The sequence below is a fragment of the Artibeus jamaicensis genome, unplaced genomic scaffold (assembly GCF_021234435.1).
Source record: "Artibeus jamaicensis isolate MK-2021 breed Jamaican fruit bat unplaced genomic scaffold, CSHL_Jam_final contig_332, whole genome shotgun sequence".
NCBI classification, from domain to species: domain Eukaryota; kingdom Metazoa; phylum Chordata; class Mammalia; order Chiroptera; family Phyllostomidae; genus Artibeus; species Artibeus jamaicensis.
Window position 1 is genome coordinate 28,605,527 of NW_026521788.1, and position 20,733 is coordinate 28,626,259.

Consider the following 20,733-nt stretch of genomic DNA (forward strand, 5'->3'; position numbering starts at 1 on the left):
TCATGGCTCAGAGGGAGACAATAACCTCATGGCAGCTGCCCCAGGGGCCCACACAGGTGCCTGTGAGATTAGGCAGCTCCTGAAAACAACAGCTTTCCTTTGCAGGAAGTTATTTTTCATCCCTGGGGCATAAACCCAGGCAGCCAGCTCTGTGAGTGCCCAGCTGATATAATTAACTCCAGAAAGATCCAGCATGCCACACAAGTAAAATGGTCTGGACGCCTCCTGACACGATTCCAAACCCCACGCCTTCCCATGCGAATTGGGGGCCCAGAGGCGAACCAGCCCAACGGGCTCGTGCAGCAGCCAGGGAGCCAGCAGCCTGTGCCCTCTGAAAGGCTGCCCTTTTGTGATTCAGCCTCTGTCTCAAGCTATTTTTAGTGTAAGCAAAGCTCAAATTTGAGGGAGGGTGGTTTGAAAACAGGGTCTTTTCTTCCTCTCTCCTTTTCAGTGAGTTATTCCCCATTTCCCTTAGGACAGTCACTTCACCAACAGCCACAAAAAGAAAATTGGGGGTGGGGGGGAAGATTGCAAAGAGAAATGGAGAAAAGGTCAGAATTCTCCCTAGAACAGTTCTAGGAAGGTGATGGGTTCTCAGCCCTTCGGATTAATCTGCTGGATCCTGGATTCTTCCCAGGTGCAAGGAACCAGTATGCCCAGCCCATGTACTTTCTGGGTTAACCCACCTCCAGTAAGCAGGGAAGGCCCGGATGTCTGCTTGCCCAAGGAGAAGGCACATGCAGTGTAAGGGTAACTGGTGCCCTAGAGAAGGATCCATGTCCCCGCAGGCTTGTCTACTGGGTACCAAGCTTCCACTTAGGTCCCTGCCTTCCCAGTTTTGTCGTGCTTCCATGTTAGCACCAGGCCAATTTCTGCACTAAAATTAACTAGATGAACGAAGAGATAGCCCTGGTGCTTAAGAGGCCCGAGTGCATTTAATTGAGTTTTCAAGTGCCCTAATTCCTTAAGAGAGGCAGAGAAGCAACAGTCCTGTCCTAGTTTCCTCACTGCTCGAATGCTAGAGAACATTTTTATTTTCAATAAAATGTTTAGGGCCAACGGTGGATCTCCATTGTTGTCGTTCCCCTGAAGTAGTTGTTCTTCTGAAGAAGGAAAAAAGGAGCCTCTTTCCGGACCCACATTTTTCAGTGGGGCTCCTAGTGCACCAAACTCAGAGGTTTGGGGCTCCAGGCACCAGCCTGCCTGCTCCTAAACATAGCCTACGAAACTAAACTTGGAAGCATCAGCTTGCATGTGTTCCCAAGCATAACTTTCCAAACACGTGCTCCACAATAAAGACAATGGCTAGTGACTTCATCGTCATTGTCGGGGTCGCATCATCATCATCATCATCAGCTCTATGTTTGAGTCTCCCTGCTAAACTTTCTTGCAGCTGAAATGGTGGCTCTGAGGAGAGTTGCAGTCCACCTAGGCTATTATTCTGGCAAATAGGGGCTGCTAAACCACTGGCATCCATGCAAGGCTGTGGGGGAAATCTCTCCCGGCCCAATATGGCAGGTTCCATTTTCTACAGAGCCTCCAGGGGGAGCAAGCTTTTACTAGTTGGGAAGGCAGGGAGGGAAGGAGAGAGGGAGGACGGATTTTAACATTAGTCATATAAACACATTTGCCTAGATCCCTTGGGTCCAGAATGTGAGATCAGGATTGGAAAAGTCGGCTCCCAGCCCCATCCAAGGACTGAGGGATAGGGCACGGGTTCTGATTTATCAAAACTGTTGCCACCCAAAAGCATTGTAACAAAACACAGGCATAACATTCTGGCTGTCAACTCTTTGAATGATTTCACTTTGCAGATTCACTGGAAGGACTAACATGTGTCCAATACCTTGAATAGTGTCTGACACCTAGTAGGCAGCTCAGGAATGTCTGAAGGAATGAATGAACAGCTCAGAGGAGACACCTTGCACGTACAGTAGAATCTGTACCCTTATCTTTTGGTGACTTGACACATTTTCCTGTATCCATCCAATGGATTTGAGGTTGCTGCCAGCCAAAATGAATGTTAAAGACACCTCTCCACATGCCAGGATGACAAGCGCTCTGAAATCAGCCCTGTATCTGTCGGCCCCGCCCCCCTTCCAGGAAGGGCAGGACATGGGGACCACAGTGAGCACACTTGACCCTCTTTCCACAACACTCATCTGTCATTCTGCCAAGGCATTTCCTGTGACACTTGCCTACAATGCACAGCTCCCAGGGAGAGCCAGCCCTCCCTCTGCACCACACACCCGTCAGCTTGGGAGGCCATATGAAGTGAGGATTTCCCAGCTGACTTGATAATGGTGAGGCTGGCTGGTAAGAGCCAGCTTCAGAAATGATAGGTCCTGAATCGTGTGTATGGAGCAAAGAGCATCAGCTGGTTGGACCCAAACCAAACTCTGCCTGGAGTACTCAGACCCCTTTCAAACGGCTGTGCCCAGAGCTAGCTCAGCACTCCGTGAGGATGTCCGAGTGTGGTGTGGTCCGAGGGCTACTCCATGTCTGTCACAGAGAAGGATTTATTCTCCACTTGATTCTGTATCTTTAGACCACCCATCTCCTCCATAACATGGTCACTTAGGTCACACAATAACAAAATAATAATAGCTAATGCTTACTCAGCACCAACCATGAAAGAGGCGCTATTCTAAACATTTTATATTCATTGATGCATCAAATCCTCAAAACAACACCAAGCGGCAAGGACTATCATTATGTCCATTGAACAGATAAGGGAAGTGAGGCACCAAAATAGGAAGCAACTAACCCACGGTAAAAGCCCAAGTCAGTGGTAGAACAGGATGACTATAGAGCTGGATTCAAACTGCCCTACTGCTCCACACATAGTGGCCCTCCACATTTCAAGGCCACAGCGTGTCCCAGGGAGAGAGGAAAGGCAGAAGCTGGAGATTTGGGGATGCTAAGTACTCTATCCATCCTTCTTGGGGTTCCAATAAAACAAGAAAGAGACATAAAAAGCAGATGGAGATCAAAAGAGAATAGGAGCCCCCATTCAGATAGGGCTGGATCAGCAGAGGGGCAGGGCTCCTATCTCCCAGCCCCAGCAGAGAAGCTAAAATAGAGAGAACAGAGGCAAGATGACTGGCAAGGGAAGGCTGGCTCAGCCTGCTTGCTGCAGATACCAAAGTGCCCTGCCTTATTTATTAGGCGACCACTGACTGGGTGCTACATTCAATTCTATGCATGGGGAACACCAACAAAAGTATGAGGATTGGCTAGACGGGTGAATAGATATAAATGGATGCACAGACAGGAGGATGAGGTGGAAGAACAAAGCAGGCATCACTCCCCACCCCCCTCTCCCCCACACCGAAACCTCAGAGAAGGAAGGCAACAGAGGCTCTTCCTTTTTCCAGAGCTACTGAGGATTGATTTTTGGAGCTCTCCTTCATTTTCACGGGGTAAGTCAGAGAAGCCAACACACCCGCTAGGAACCTTAACAGCTGCTCCTTACAAAATACTCTGGAGAGGCTGCACACAGAGCATGTGACCTGCAGGCCAGCAACGCAGACCAGCAGCCAGTGCAGCTGAGGTACCAGCCTACAGGCCAGAACCAGGGGAGCTGTCTGTCATAGGGACCAGACTCTGGGCTGCCAGGTGGGGTTTGGGGTGCAGTGACAGCAGAGCATGCAGGCAGTAGAGGGGGTGACTTAGGGAGAGACCCTGTTACAGAATTTTCACATACGTTCCACTCACGTGGGAAGGTGAAATCTCATGCTGAGCCAGCAGAGAACCTACCATGGAACTTGGAAGCTCCCAGCTCTGGCCTCTGTCTCCCCATCTCTTCACATCATTTAGTTGAGCTTATGGAGGTAAATGAAGAATGTCTCTACAAAAAGGGAACAGATGGCACATCGTGGCCATTACCTTGTGCAGAGCAGTCCCATTGACCACTTAGAGAGGGACAGTGGCAGTCACAGAGCAGGAGAACTTGGTGACTTAGTTCGGGGGTTGGCAAGCTTCTTCTGTCCAGGGCCAGACAATAACTGTTTCAGGCTGGTGGATATTTCAGACTCTGTGGATGCTACTCAATTCTGCTGTTGTGGTGCATTGCAAAAAAACAGCCATAAAAATATGTAAATGAGTGAGCATGGCTGCATCCCAATAAAACTCTGTTTATGAACACTGAAATTTGAATTTCATATAATTTTCACATGTCACAAAATATTCTTCTTTTGCTTCTTTTAAGATGATTTAAAAATCTAAAAACCACACATGGACAAAAAGTAAGGGGGGGTGGAAATGGGAGGAAGGTGGGGAGCACTGGGGAGGTGGGCTGAGATGGGAGTAAAAAACAGGAAACTGTATCTGAACAACAATTAAAATAAATTTTTTAAAAATGTAAAAATCATCCTTGCTTTCAGGCCATACCAAACAGGCAGTCAGCCAGATTTGGCCCATGGGCCACAGTTTGCCGATCCCTGGGTTAAGTTCAGTGTTTCCCGAACTGTGTTCTCGGTGATACCCATGGTGCTTCATGAGAAAAGAGTTCCATGGTGTGACAGGCATGGGAAATGCTAGAAAAAAGTCTTTTTGCTTTCTTACTGTAGGTTTCTTTGATTCTTACATGCTGATGCACACTGGCAATCTCAAAAAGGGGATGAGAAAGAGGCTATCCACATTCCAGGGAACCACTTTTATCCGGGAACATCTCCTGGGTCTCGTTTTCTGTGGAACCTCATGGAGCACTAAGGAGGAAGTCTGGCCAACGGTCAACAACAGTGCCACCCAGGTGATCATGCCTCTCTATGACACGCACAGGCAGCTCCAGGGACAGGCAGCTCCAGGAACAGGCAGCTCCTCACCTATCTGTCTGCCTGCTGGATGCAGGGACTTCTCCAACTCATGTTTTTTCACCCAGAGATGCTGGCTCACGAGTAATAAATTTAGTGAATCATTCATCAGATGAAGACAAAAAAATCTCATATTTAATAATTTTATAAAGAAACCAGGACTTCTAACCAAGATGGAGGTGTAGGTGGAAACACTGTACCTCCTCACACAACAAAATTTAAGGACAACGAAGATTTAGAAACAAAAACACAACCAGAACAAACAGAAAACAGAACTGTACCAAAGTCCGACAACAATGAACCATTCATCCAGACCAGTAAGAGGGGCGGAGTCCGCAGACAGAAGAGAGGAGTCCTGGCAGGAAAAGGCGGTAGTGAGCAGAATCAGGTTCAGGGAAAAAACAAGGCACACAAGGCAATTGGCTGACCAACGACACACATTTCCATGCAGATAAACCAGGCAAAAAAAAGGGGGGGGGGGCAGTGAGTCAGACTGTGCAACCTAGGGCCCCAGGGATGGGAAATAAAGCCTAAAAAAGCACCAACTGGAAAAACTTTTGGGGATTGAGGTGCTGGGAGAGGCTCCCAGCCTCACAGGAGAGTTCATTGGAGAGACCCACAGGGTCCTAGAACACACACAAGCCCACCCATCCAGGAACCAGCACCAGAAAGGCCCAATTTGCTCATGGGAAGCAGCAGAGGGGACCAAAATCCGAGAGAGAGCAGAACAACCACCATTGCTCCCTCTCCGACCCCACCCAGTGACTGGGTTGCCCCCACCCTGGTGAACACCTAAGGCTCTGCCCCTCATATGTCACAGGTGTGACAAGACCAAAACATTATGGCTCAAACAAAAACAGATCAAAGCCCCAGAGTCAATACTTCTAAGCAACCAAGAGACAGCTAACCTATCAGATGCACAGTTCGAAACACTGGTGATCAGGATGCTCACAGAACTGGTGGATTTTGGTCACAAATTAGATGAAAGAATGAAGGCTACACTAAGTGAAATGAAGGAAACCACACAGGGAACCAATAGTGATGAAAAGGAAACAGGGACTCAAATCAGTAGAGTAGACCAGAAGGAAGAAAGAAACAACCAAACAGAAAAGAAGGAAGAAACAAGAATTTTAAAAAATGAGGAGAGGCTTAGGAACCTCCAGGACATCTTTAAACACTCCAACATCTAAATTATAGGGGTATCAGAAGGGGAAGAGGAAGAGCAACAAATGGAAAACTTATTTGAACAAATAATAAAGGAGAACTTCCCCAATGTGGCAAAGGAAAATAGACTTCCAGGAAGTTCAGGAAGCTCAGAGAGTCCCAAAGAAGTTGGACCCAAGGAGGAACACACTAAGGCACATCACAATTACATTAGCCAAGATTAAAATGAAGGAGAGAATCCTAGAAGCAACAAGAGATAAGGGGACAGTCACCTACAAAGGAGTTCCCATCAGACTGTCAACTGAGTTCTCAAAAGAGACCTTACAGGCGAGAAGGGGCTGGAAAGAAGTATTCCAAGTCATGAAATGTGAGGACCTACATCCAAGATTGCTCTATCCAGCTAAGCTTTCATTTAGAATGGAAGGGCAGATAAAGTGCTTCTCAGATAAGGTCAAGTTCAAGGAGTTCATCATCACCAAGCCCTTCTTATATGAAATGTTAAAGGGACTTATCTAAGAAAAAGGAGTTAAAAAATATGAACAGTAAAAGAACAGCAAACTCACAGTTATTAACAACCACACCTAAAACAAGAGCAAACTAAGCAGACAGCTAGATCAGGAGCAGAACCATAGAAATGGAGATCACATGGAGGGTTAGCAACAGGGAAATGGGAGGAGAAGGGGAAAAAAGGTGCGGAGAGTAAGTAGCATAGACAGTGGGGAGAAAATAAACAGGGGGAGGGCAAGAGTAGTGTGGGAAATGTAGAAGCTAAAGAACTTGTGACACATGGACATGAATTAAAGGGGGGAAGGTGGGGGGAGGGGTGTGCAGGGGGGAGGGGAATGAAGGGGGGAAAATGGGACTATAACAGCATAATCAATAAAATATATTTTAAAAAAAGAAAGCATACCTTCTTTGACTTACTGATTCATACCCAAAATATAAACTCTAATTATGCACAGGACAAAATGAGGAACTACTATTAAGTACTAAAGGAGAATTAGTGTTTCCATTAAAAGAAGTCTCAGGGGGATTTAAAAAAAACCTCAAATAAAATCTCAATTTACTCCCAATTCATAGAGAGCAGGATTTACATGTTCGATATGGGGACATTCTTAGTAAAAATACATGCCTGTGAAACCTCTGGTCTTTCTGCTACATAGGGCATTTGTAGGTGACATAAAAATGTCATGTAGATTTGCCTAAAATGTAAAAAAAAACAATGAGTGGAGCACAGATGAGAGGTAAAGAAAGATGAAAATGTGAGCAGTGTGTGAATTTGCCACCAGGCACCATGAGAAATGTCGCCAGCACCATGAGCCACCTCATGGCTCATGAGGGAAGGGAGAAAGGATGGCAACGAATGCCACGCATTTGATTGAGCATATGCCCGCGTGCGCCTCCATTTTGTTCAACTGCTCCAATTTCATGGGCAAATAGTCCAGCAGTGAGCACATCTATTCAACTCTGTGAAACCAACAGGATTATTTCTATCTGAAAGTTGCATTTGACACATACTTTCTCTTGGGCCCCGGGAGATAAGGATAGAATGGGCAGACTATGTATATAATGTGAAGGTAGAATGCCACACATGCAATATATTTAGGACAATAAGGAAAAGACCAACATTTTCCTTTCTCTTTACTTTGACTGATCATCCCCCAGACATTCAAGCAAATAGCATATATTTTCAGTTCATGGGTTAAAGATGGATGTATCCTGGAGCAATATTTAAATGTAGTATAGGACCATGAGAATATGGGGAAAATAATCAAAAGAGTAATTCTAAAGACTCTATCTTTGCTTAAGTAGCTGACAGCTGTATTAGCAAGACCAGTCTTCAAGGGGAAGCAACTGACTCGTAATGAACGGGGTTCGGGTACAGCCCAGGCAGTGTAGACACTGCTTACACTTGGAGCTGAAGTCATGCTGGGTCACAAGCCATGGTTTCCCTAGGGACACAGACACTCTGAGATCAAGGGGGAAATTAATGTGAGTACTCAGAAATAAGGTCCTGACGTAGGTGGTGTGAGTGTGTGTGTCTGTGTCTGCAACATCCCCCATTATGAATGGGTTCTCTGATGCTGTCACTCTTATGCCATATTATCTCAGAGAATGCTTTCCTAAGGGATTGCTTTCAATTGTTGACTTTCAATTTCTTTATTTATAAAATAAGGAGATGAGCCAGACCAAAAGTCAGTAAACTATGACACATGAAATAACTCTGGCTCACCACCTGTTTTTGTAAATAAATTTTAAATGGAACACAGCCATGCCCATGTATTATTGGTAGCTGCTTTCAAACTATAAAGGCAGAGTTGAATAGCTGTGTGAGTGCCTATGGTCTGCAAAGCCTAAAACACTTACTACCTGGCTCGCTCTTTACAGAAAAAGTTACCACCCCTGAACTAGACTATCACCAATATTGATTTTGGCTTATGTTTCCATAAAGTACAACCAAACAACACGAAAGCTGGCTCAGTGTGTATCTTGCCTTCTTTATCTATATGCATTGCCTTACTCTTAGAAGGACTTTAATTTGCTCGAGAAACTGTGTGGAGCACATAACCCATACAACGGAAAGTTCAAGAGAAGAGTGAGGAAATAAGGACAAAGAGAAAAAGTGAGGAGAGACACAGAGATGAAGCCACAGGTATGTGAACACACAGAATGCAAATCCCAAAACTGTATTTTATATAGGCCACCAACGTGGCTCCAAGCAGCCACAACACAAAGAGAGCCATGCTCCCTCTCCCAATTTATGGTGTTGACTAGCGGTTCGCCAGGAGGGCCACAGCAAACCCTGGCACAGAGAACCGCTAATCCCCTGAGTCTGTGCACAGAGCAGATAGGGCGACACGCAGTGAACAACGTCCCCGACGATGCCCAAACAGCAGCTGGGAGGTATTCCCAAAGTGGAGTTTATCAGCAATACTTCCACTGTGTTCCAAAATTTTATAATCAGAAAACATTTTTAAATAAATATTTTTAATTAAAGGAAGCAGTAACCCTTGACAGCTTGGTGTTCACTTGGAGGTGGACTCCCTCGGCCATGTGCTCCAAGAGAAGGCTCTGCCCAGCCTTGCTGTTTTTGTGAGGCTAAAGCATGAGTGCCAAGGTGAGACACAAGGCAAGGACCGGCTGTCTGGAGACCTGGTCAAGGAATTATCACTGTGATGATAAAGCTCCAGGTGTTCACTATAAAAAGCACTGATCAGTAGTGACAATCATTAGTCATTTTTACACTGAGCTCTACAACACTGTATCTAATTTATCATTATAAATAATTCACACCCCGGATCTCTGTTGCTCCCTGCTTTATGCCCAGTGCCTAGAATAGTGTCTGGTGCAGGTGAGAAACAAGTACAAATGAACGATGGGCCCCTCTGAGAGAGCCCGGACAGAAGGGGAGTCCACAGCTATGCCTGGGCTGTCCTGGCGCATCCTGCCCCAGCTGAGCCTTATCCACAACGCCCCAGCTTTGAGACTCTCTCGCCTGTGACAATGAGACAGGTGAAGGGAGTACCCAGATGTGGAGGCTAAGCTCCTGAGCCATGGATCAAGGAGGACAAATTAAAAACTGAAAAGGGAAACTCTGAACAGCCAGGTGTCTAGTCTTGCTTTTAGTCCCACTGTTGGAAGGCTAAACATGGGGACAGCTCAAGACAAACACAGCTCTGGGTTCTGAGCAGACACTGAGACTTCAATGTGAAATCTGTTCCTTGCTCAGAGCAAGGACGTGCCTTCTCCTAGAGCAGAGGCCTGTTCTGGAACTCAGGGAAGCCTGCTCTCTGTGCTGTGGGACCTGCTCTGCTCGGAGGGTACCAGAGCAGTGCGGGCAGGATTTTCTCCAAGGAGACTTCAGAGAGCAGCTGGCTGCTTCGGCAAACAGGCCTGGGCAGACTGCTTCTCCACGCAAATGTTAAAAGAATCCAGCCAAGAAGCCTTAGGACCTAATGGCTCAGAGACAATAAAGTCAAAGTCTCACAGCCAAAGTGACAGCTGGCAGTGGCTTAGAAAAGAAGAGGCGTTATCTTCCACTTGGAAGTAATGACACAGAAAGAGCACTAGATGGGGAGTCCAGAGCCTGCAGGGACTAACCTGGAGGCAGCATATTCTTATGCAAGTCACTCCCCTTCTTATGCTTTGGGGTTTTGTTTTTTTTTACTATAAAATGGAAACACATTCATTGATACAACTGCCTTGCTTGTTTCCTTGTAATGAATCCCTACAACACCACAGCAAAATGGAAGATACAAAAAAATTCCACATGGTCCTTACCCTTTGATCTAATCCTAACATGCAGGGTCTAGCATAGTGCCCGGCCCACAGGAGGCTTTCAATAGTATTATTGCCAGCAGTAGTATCAAGGTGGATGCTGGATGCACTTGGCCTGTGATTGATTCCACTTACATAATGTTACCCACATCCACCTACCTGCTTCCACAGCTTGGTGTTAGTTCAGGCCTTGCCTCACCAGGTCCACTGCTGCAGTCCCCCAAGTCCTGTCGCAGGTGCTAGGAGCTCGCTATCCTAACTGATCCTAGTACCGCCAAGCTCCCCACCTCACCACTTTGGTCTCCATTTGTCCACCAGCTCTCTCTGCACAACCACCAATCATCATACCCTTCCCTCAAAATCCCCTTTCCCTCAAAATTCCACCCAAGTTCTTTTGCTTGGCATCTGAAGAGGGGATCAGCTGTCTCCAGCCCACCTTCCCAGGCTCACTTCTCCTTGGGCGCCACTGTGTTCACAGCCAGGGCCTTGGTTCATCAGTGTCGTGGCCATTCCCTGCTCCTACTGCTCCTCACTCTGAAAGGATTTCCTCTGCTTTGATGCTCAAGATCCTAACTCACATTTCAAAGCTCAATTCAAATGCTGTCTGTCTTATTAGGTATTCAGCATCTGGGCCATTAAGTGGTCCCTCTCTTGTTTTCAAGCTCAAGTACATTTTCGTTTTTTATATCACAAGTGTATGCTCGGTCCACCTTGAAATGGAAGTTTCAGTTCAAAAGCTTCTGTCCCTATGATGGCTTTCTTGATCCCCCACCCAAATTCTCCATATTCAGCTCCCCCACCCAAACACACAGCCACACAATGCTTATACTAATAGCATTTCTCCAGACAATCCTTCAATGACTTCCATGGTGCAATGGAATCATGGGGCTGAAAAGAACACCTGGCCTAGAGTTGGTGCTCAGTAACTCTTGTCTGATGCTGCTGAGAATAATCAGAACTGTCTGTAGGGGACACATAGAAGCTGTGGGGACTGCACATCTGTGTAACCAAACTATCTGCTGCTCCTCATCCACCACCACCACCATACATACAGAAGGCACTGCCTCCATTTATCCTACATGAATGCCCAGACCCAGAATTCAACCCCTTTAAGTTTCACATGTGGAATCCACTCGGAAACAAGCACAGAAGAACAATGCAGATTCTACTGGACACCTGGGCGGGCAGGAGGCAGGAGAGACAAGGATGGTGGTTACACAGCACAGCCCACAGCAATGCTGCCTTCCCTACCTCATCTGATCCCCAGTGCTGCCCAGTTTTTCCTGGGCAGCAACCTGGATCCTACCAACCTGGATCATCCCCTCCCCTCTTTCCTCCTCCAAAATCTCAACTTTAAATCTCTCCCCTTTCTATTTTGCTATCAATTAACATCAGCCACGGCTTTATAACCAGACTCTCAGAAGGCTCAGCTCATGATGAGTCCTTCAGATAATAGAACTCTGTCCTTCTTGAATGCTCTTTGGTCACCAACTTTATAACCAAAGCATGGCATTCAGTGTCTTACTTCTTCCTTTAAGCTGTTTTGTAAGATGTTTTTCCCAAACACGAGGTACAGTTCTCCCCAAGAAGGACTGTGATGGATAAAATTTTCACCGCCTCCCTGTATTTGCAGTCACCACCTCACTGAATTTTTGCCATGGAATGTCAAGGGTGATAATATCTACTTTCCAGTATCCCTGCCTCATTTTTGATCCACTCAGCCATCAGGACATCCCCATTTACTATCTATGAGCCAAATGACTTTTGACCAAGCCCCAGCTTCAGGCCCAGGAAGGGTAGCCCATACAAAACAGCTTCCAGAATTATAAGAAGAAATTATTTGGAATGCAAACCCTCCTCAGGAATATTCCTGACCTAGAATAGACCCAAGAAAGCCAGGGGGCGGGGCTACCCCAAAGAAAGGATCCACAGGAGCATGCCCTGGCCAGTGACCAATTTGTGCTTGTTTGTCTAAGGACTTCTCTCTTCTCACTGAAAGACCCATGTCCAAGGTACCCCTCAGTCCCAGGCAAGCTGGCATGATTGGTCACTACAGGCTTGATTCATCTATGATCCTTGCCAAGAACCAGAAGACCATGAGACCAGTCAGTGAAGCCAAGCTCCATACAAGCAGATCAGAGAGAAAGCAGGCAATGCCAGAGAAGAGACAGGATGAGCCCTGGCTGCAGATGGAGCAGGAAACAGCCTCATCAGAAATAATGTGGCTCCAAGCAAGGCCCAGATAGCCTTGGGTGGGCTGCCAATGAGTTTCACCCAACATAACTAAGGATGTCCACTGTGGGCAGGATCCAGATCACACAGGGCAGGAGGTTAGGAAATTTACCAAAGGGGCTCTCTGCTTAGCAGTCAGAGGACAACAGTAGCATCCCTAGAAGGCCAGCAAACATACACACACACACACACACACACACACACTCTCTCTCTCTCTCTCTCTCTCTCTCTCTTAGAACTCCCTGGTCCCTCTGTGCCCCAAACAATAGCCCACTCTGCAAACCTTAGCTTAGATGTTCATGAACCCAGCCTGTCCATGACCATACACAAGCGCTCCCTGTTAGCTGCACTTCCCAACAGCCAGTGGCCTGTCGAAGACCCTGTGAAACATCGCATCTCCATAAACAAAGCAACGGTGGACCAGAAGCAGGCCTCCTGATGTGAGGAGGAAGTTGAGGACTCACCAGGACTCTGCCGGTCAGTGTCTGGGCAGATATCATCACCCCCGCCCAGTCCTTCACAGAGGTCATCCAGCCGACCTCAGCTGCCACCGCCTCCTCTTTTTCATCCACTGGCTTGAGAGTGCCATCAGCCTGGCTTGAGCCATTGTTAATCTTCTGGGCCTCCTGGCAACAGAGAGAATAAGGATTGAGACATAGGGACCAAGTGCATTTTAAAAATACAACCTACCCCACAAAATCAAGGAGTCCTCAGCTAAGGTAGGAACTGGCTTGAAGAGTTAGGAAAGACTGAATGGGTTATGGCTTTGATCAGTTTTTAAAATCTTATAAAAAAAAGAATCTTTTCTTTATTTCTTCTTAAAATACCTTTAATGAGATTCTCCTCTTCCCATTTTTAAGAAGAAATCACAAAGCTCAGGAGGAAAAGTGTCTTGCCTGGGGTCTTCCCTCCCCAGCCTTCATTGCCTTCTCATGGGAGTCTCCATAAGGAAATCCCCACCTCCTCACTCCTCCGTGTGGTTCCAAAGGGACTGGCAGGCCCACGCTGGCTCCAGGAATGGGGACTGCTAAATCATGTCATTCCATCCCCCTGGCAATTGTGACTGTGCCACCGGTGATCACAAGATATACAACCAATGCAATACAACTTAAGCTCGAAACTTTTGCTGGAAAGCGTAGGGAAGGTAACCCTTCCCTGAGAATGAAGGCAGCACAGAGAAAAGTAGGAGAAGTGATGAAATGCTGATGTCATCATTTGAATATCTGAATCCAGCTATGCCTGAAATCCAACCTGGCCCTTTTCAGTTATAGGAGATAATAAATTACCTATCATGGCCTCAAATGTGCATGAAGAAACAAGGCTGACATCATCAGATAACTGAGCCCCACATTGGGCCTTAACCTGAACTTATCTGCATACAATGTACCCTCGCTTCCCACAAATACTTTTCTCCCACAAAGGGTCTCACGGCTTGGTCCCTCACTACCCTCGAGTCTTTGCTTAAATATTACTATTTCAATGAAGTCTTCTCTGGCTACCCTTTTTAAATTGCAACCCTGCCTTCTGACAAAATAGCCTTTCTGCTTTATTTTTCTCCAAAGCATTTAAAATCTCTCATATACTCTAAAATTCACTTATTTCATTTACTCTCTGTCCCCACCCCAACTGCTGTATCCTAAGTGCCTAAATGAGTACCTGGAATACAGTTGGCTCAATAAACATGAATAAATGAATGAAGAACGAACAAATATAAGTATGAGTATCAGCCCCTCACTGACTATGGAACCTGAGCTTAAGGTTGTCAAATAAAATACGAGACAGCCAGGGAAATTTAAACTTCAGATAAACAACAAATAAATTTTTAGCATATGTATGCCCCCAAATATGACATGGAACATACTTATACTAAAAATGTATCCATTATTTATCTAAAATTTAAGTTTAACTGAGCCCTTTACTCAAATACGCACTGAGGGGGTTTTTTGTTTTTGTTTTTTTTGCAGATCTATAGATGTCTTAAAAGATGCCAGCACAATTACGTTCATCATTTAAAACACTAGAATTAATTTCCAAAGCAAACTGACGCTGTGGATCATTGTGACTTGGAGTAAGGGGGAAAAACCAAGGGCAGAGGTAAAAATCTTTGCAGTGAAGGAGGGAGGGGCAGAATGAGGAAAAGAGGGCTCGGAGTCTGGGTAAGTCATCCTCCAGGCTAGGGTCCCCAGCCTCTGGGCCTGGGACCAGACCAGTACCAGTCCGGACCTGTTAGGAAACTCACCTCCGCACGGCAGGAGGTGAGTTTGAATGTAATGCACTTGAATCATCTTGAAACCATGCCCCCACCCCAGTCCCTGGAAAACTGTCTTCCCCAAAACTGGTCCCTGGTGCCAGAACGGTTGGGGACTGCTGCTCTAGGGAACGTGCAGGCTGGCAGGAAGCTGCTCCTGATGCCTGGTTCTCTCCCTCCAGCCACCCCAGGCTCAGGGGAGCTGGGAAGAGAGAAGCAGTACCAGCAACACGGGGTGCTCATGTTTTATTTCCAAGGGTGTTGGGCCCCACAGAGCTAGTGCAGTCCAAGAGGAAGCAGGGAGTGGGGGTGGGGTGAGGGCTTGGCCCAGGGTGGGTATATTTGAGGGCGACCTGCTGACATCTGTGGAGCCAGCTGCCTGAGACACCTAAGGCCAGTCTCAGTGTCCTGGTAGGACCCCATGCCTCAGCCAGGTAAAGACTCTGCATAGTTGCATGTCTTGGAAGAGAAGACCCTGATCCAGGGTCAACCTTAGTATCTGAAGGTGTAGAGCCAGCTCTCCTGCCTCCATGGGACCTGCCCTGCCAGATGGAGCAGCACTGCCTGCCCACAACCATGGTGCGGATTAAAACCATCCCAGAACACTTAATACATGTCCAATATAATAAGCCCCATAGTCTCCCACTTCTCCTCCAGCCACCGACACTCCAGCAGTGGACCTCAAACTTGAAGGGCCATCAGAACCACCTGTAGGGCTTGTTAACCCAGGGTGCTGCCCCCACCCCCACCACGTGTATTTCTAACAAGTTCCCAGGTGATACTGAAGCTGCTGGTCTGGCAACCCCACTTTTAGAACCACTGCTCCTAATGATCCTGTCATGGCTTGATCATCCAGGCTATTATCTGAAATGGGACATAGATCTTAACACCCAGCCCTTTCCTAGCCCCTCCCTTCATCCAGGTCCAGAACTGCCTGCTTCTTCCAGAACTAAAGGACGTGGAGTGGACAGGGAAGAGATGGGGCAGGGAAAAGGCCCTCGAATCAGAGGCTTTAATGTTTCCTCTTGAGCAGCGTGTCCCTGGGACATTTCTGAACTGGTCCAGGGCCATGACCAGGGGTGTGTGAAGGGCCAGCTCTCTGCTCCCCCACTCCTGGAGCTCAGGGTTGCAGCCACCTGGCAGACCCAGGCGGAGGGAATGGGCATGACAGGGCTGGAGGCAGGAATCCTCTCCAGTCACAGTGGTTTCAATGCATTAATAATTCACAGCACAAGCAGTATACGGCAGATAATGCTCTCTTGCCAGCACTCTTACCTATTGTTTTACAAGGCATTCATTATTTTAATTACTTTATGATAGGCAAAGAAAAACACAGACAAAAGGGAGATAATGCCCTTGTTATTATTTGCTTACACTGGATGTTTTTGAGCTTAATTACACATGTGGGAGGCAGAACTGGGGAGGTGGTAGGGAGAGGAGGGGGCTGGAGCTCTACGCAGCCTGATACCACAGGCCAGGGGGGCCCTTCTGACTGGAGGGAAAGGCCCTTGCCACTTCTGACCTCACTGGAGCTGAAGCATCCTTTATCTGGAACAGGGACCAGGCAGCAGAGGCCCAGAGAGGGGAAGTGGCCTTGCTGGGATACCCAGGGGACCAACGGTAAGGGGCAAGGCCCACTGTAACAGTGATTGGCCACCACTTATCAAGCAAGAACTGGATATCAGCAACTACAAATTAGGTGCTTCCTATACGTGATTTCAATTCCAGCTTATAATAAATCCAACAGGCAGGTGGAATTATCCCCATTCTACATACAGGGCAACTGAGGGCAGGTATTTCAGGGGAAGGCACAGAGCCTGTGAGCTCAGCATGGAGGCAGAGAGCCCACCTAGGCATAGGTCTGCTCCGCAGACCCCCCCTACCCCTGACACGCTGACTACTGTGAGCACACTGGCTCCAGAGCCTTGACATCCTCCATGAAGAACGAGGACAGGCATGTGGACCCATCAAGGTGGTGATGAAGCTTACGTGAGACAAGCAATGCCCAGCATTTGTCGTGGTGCACGAGCAATAACAGCTGCTGTGACAGAGTGCACGTTGATGGAACTGGTTGCCTCTAAACTTAAAGCTGCACCACTGCATTGACTGCTGGCCCTGAGAGGGACACTGGTCCCAAGTGAATCAGGGCTGGGGGGGTGGGCTAAAGCTACCCCTGCCCAGCCAGGCAACCCCAAGCCAAGACATAAACTGCCAGCTCACTCTACTTCCCACATCTCTTTTTCCTTCCCCAATGGGACGACTCCTCCAAACCTAGACAAGAGAACCCACCACTCCCAAGCAGTTCCCTCTGCGGCAACCCAGCATCTGGGGATTCCCAAAACTGGCAGAAGCCACCTGGCCCGCTCCCAGAGTTGGGTGTGGGGGCCACGGTGGGGAGCAGCCTTTCTCGTCTTCAAAGGGTTAGCTTCTCCTAGCAGTACAAGCAGCCCTGACCCAGCCCTGAAGAGCAAGTCCATTCTAATCCAGAACCCCACAGCCCCCAACCTTCACGTATGGTCTGTGTCTGTCTCCATCCTTCCCAAATTAGACCCATTATGAGGGAAACTTCAAGTTTGTGGTGTTTGAGGCAGATCTGTGAGGATGGAAGGATACCCAAATCCAGGTCCAACTTTTCTGAATGTCCTTGGACAAGTCACTTCACTTCCCCAAGCCTCTTCTGCAGACAGTGATGAGTGCGACCTTGTGATCTGGTAAGGTGGAACCCAGCACTTGCTGAACGTACCCACTGCCTAAGGAAGGTGGGCAACAATGGCGTGGCTGCCCTCTGGTTGTGAGCAAGAAGCAGTGCTGCTCTGAAGAAAGGGCTCCAGAACCCCAGAGGCAGGCCTCACAGAACATGTGGTTCAACTCTCAGAGCCTCACCCTGCCATACCTTTGCAGAGCAGGGCTCCGGTTACCTCCCTGTGCCCCAGCAAGATGTTGAGATTGCCAAGTCCTGCCAGGTGGCCCGCCGTGCAGCCCATGCCCTCCCTGTGAGCAGCCACCACACCTGCTCCTGCCCAGCTAGGCTCACTCAGCCTAAGCAGGCTCCCATCGACACCTGCCAGGCCACGCCAGGAGCCAAGGCCACCCAGAACAGCACACCTGTTGTGTGACTGCGGCGGGGGTGGGGGCCAGCCACCGGGAGGATCGCAGAGTCCCCTCGCTGCTCCCAGTAGAGGCTGCCCTCAGATAACAAGGCTGTCTCTGGTTTAATTATGTCTCAGTCCTCTGAACACTGTCTCCTCATCCCAGATCTGGGAAGCTGCTTACACAGTGAGCATCTGGGAGGAAAACTACGATTAAAAATGTAAATCAGATCATGTGACTACCATGTCCTCACCCCCTGTGGCTTCTCATCCCACTCACAGGACGTCACAGACTTCACACAGTGCAACCCACCCAATCTGTCCCACGCCTGCCATTATCCTGAGTCTCCCACTCTCCCACTCACTCCAGCCACATCAGCCGCCTCATGCTGCCAGAACGCCTCAGGGCTGATTGCACTGGCTGTTCCTCCTGTCCAGATGGCCACATGGCTGCTCCCTAGCCTTGCTCAGGTCATCGATGCCTTATTAGTGAGCGCTTCCCTGCCCACCCCACTGGAAATGCCAGCCACCCCACCCTGATCACTCCCCATCTACGCTCTGTGCCTCCTTAGAGCATTCATACCACCACCTGGAAGCCTGCATACTTCAACCATCATTTAATGCCTGCAGGCTCCATGAGAGAAAAACTGTCATTTCTTGCTCACTGCTGTATCCTCAACATTGGCACATTATGAGCACAGAGTAAGCACTTGAAACACCTTAGTGAAAAGGCAGGTAGGAAAGGAGGGAGCAAGAGGGAGAAGAAGGGCAGCTGCAGCAAATGGGAAGTCAATTCTTGGCATGCACAACACCTAGATATGATTATTAATAAACAATAATGACAATAGCATTGGCTACCATTTCGAGCATCATCATAGTACCTCTATAAGGCAGATACGAGCATGCTCATCTACAGAGGAGGAGGTAAGTAGCTGGCCCAGGAAAACTCAGTGAGAATTTAAACCCAGCTGTCTGACACCAAAGAGAGACAAGTATCTGACCTGACGTTCTCTCAGGGACAGCATGAGGACCAAATGGGATAATGTGTGTGGAAGGATGATGGGTGGCTCTAAAGTGCCCGTGAAAGGTTTATTACCATCTTAAGCACTCCATTCACTCCATACGATCTGGGTACTGCATGTACCACAAAGGCCCCTCTTCAAGGTCACCGTGCCTTGAGAGGGTGGTTAAGTGAAGGACAGAGGAACACAGTTCCTTTCTCAGCCAAGAACAAACTCAGAACCATAATCATCATTCATGGAGCAGAGCATCCAAATGGACATGAGCGTGGCTGTGAAGAACTGCTGAGCACCGAGGCTCTCCATGCAGTTGCCAGTGAAGAAGACCCAGCCTCCCTGGGTGCTGGCCACATCCTCAGGCGGCTGTGAGGCCTGCCCTCTCTGCCCAGCAACCCTGAGGGTCTGAAAGGAATGACCTCCCCTAATCCCTCTGGAATAGAGCAGGGACCAGGAACACTTTCATCTTTGGAAGTCCATGCCTGAACCCTCTGCCCAGAGCACTGGCATCATGGAATACTTCCTGACAGCCAGAAGGCTGTGGGAGAAGAAAGGACCCAGCAAATCTCCATCTGTCCTGTCCTTGTGTCTCACAGGCCCACTTTGTCCTCAAATTTCCCTGGTCAGCATCAGAAGGCCATTTCCTCTGAGCCTACATTGACGGATTCTGCTTCTCAGTTCTTCCTTCTATCTGCCTATCACCCCCCACTCCATCCCCCAACAGCCCCCACCTCCTCTCCCTGACCCCTTGCATCTGTCAAAATTGACCCAGCAGCCCTGCATGTGGCTGCTCCACTGCAGAGCAGAAGGAACCTTTCCCTCCTATTAGAGGAATGGTGACAGGGGGAAGAACTCTGGGACGAAAGGCAGGGCCTGCACTCTAGCCCTGGCTCTGCCAGGAACAAACAGGCTGTGTGGCCTTGGCCAGTTACTGAACCTCTCTGAGCCAAGTCCTCATCTGGAAAATGAGAGGGCATGGTGGGTTAAACCCACGTTTTTTTCCCCTAGGAGCCTAGTGTGTGTTCTATGTCTTAGAGGTTACCAAGAGAGGGCAGAGGAGACAAGGTTCCTAATCCCCATGAAATCAAAGCATCTCTACATTGTACAGTCTCCACCTATTATAGGTTTTGTGTGAGACTGCTTCTGCTTGAAGGGGTTTCTTGTGGGGAAAAAATAGTTTGAAATCCACTGAGTAAGAGCCTATAGGCCCATTTCAGCTTTTAGAAGATGCTTTATTTCATGGCAGTGATTATGACATTCTTTGGCACAATTTGGCCTAAGACCTAGAAATGCCTGAATTTCAATACCTACAAACCCATTGAGCTTCCAGTGCTTCCATGCAGGGCCACTGTCCTGGTCCCTCTGCCCTGGGTCTTCACTGGACCTAACTGCTGAGGAACGGTCTTCCAGCCACCCCCACTCCTGCCAAACAGGCCAAGAGGAAACCCCCCTGGCAGCCCGTTGCACGTCCTGGACCAGTGGCCCAGTCATAGGATCCTCCCAGGTACTGATAATCCTGTGTATTAGGGATTAGGCCGATTACCTTAAGCGGCTCAAGCAAATAAAGCATAATGTGGGCACCACCAGTGGGGATTTTCATGTGCGAGTTCTGCAAAGAGAGAGGAGAGAGGAGGTGGTACACTGGGGGCAGGGGAAAGGGGCAGCAGAGGCAGGCCCCACACACAGCTGGTGGGAGGGAGTGGCAGAGTTGGCCTCCGCCCTTGGAAAGTTTTGGTCATCCAGCCTGGGCAGGGCAGAGCCTCCCCCACACCTTACAGCGCCCCCCCATCAATCTCCCAGGAGTCCATGTTCGGAGGGCACACCACTACATTTGTGCCAGATGAACTCACCCAGCAGCTACCCTGTCTGCTAACCACAGGCTGCGCCCCCAG

General features: G+C 48.3%; 1 protein-coding gene across 8 annotated transcripts in view; it reads right to left on the reverse strand.

Moving 5' to 3' along the window:
* Nucleotides 1-20,733, reverse strand: part of KCNMA1 (potassium calcium-activated channel subfamily M alpha 1) — a 735,030-nt gene that overhangs the window by 505,714 nt on the left and 208,583 nt on the right. For all 8 annotated transcript variants that reach the window (XM_053663957.1, XM_053663956.1, XM_053663955.1 and 5 more), the window contains exon 2: nucleotides 12,953-13,114. In XM_053663957.1, the coding sequence (XP_053519932.1) occupies nucleotides 12,953-13,114 (162 nt within the window). The remainder of the gene's footprint in view (nucleotides 1-12,952; nucleotides 13,115-20,733) is intronic.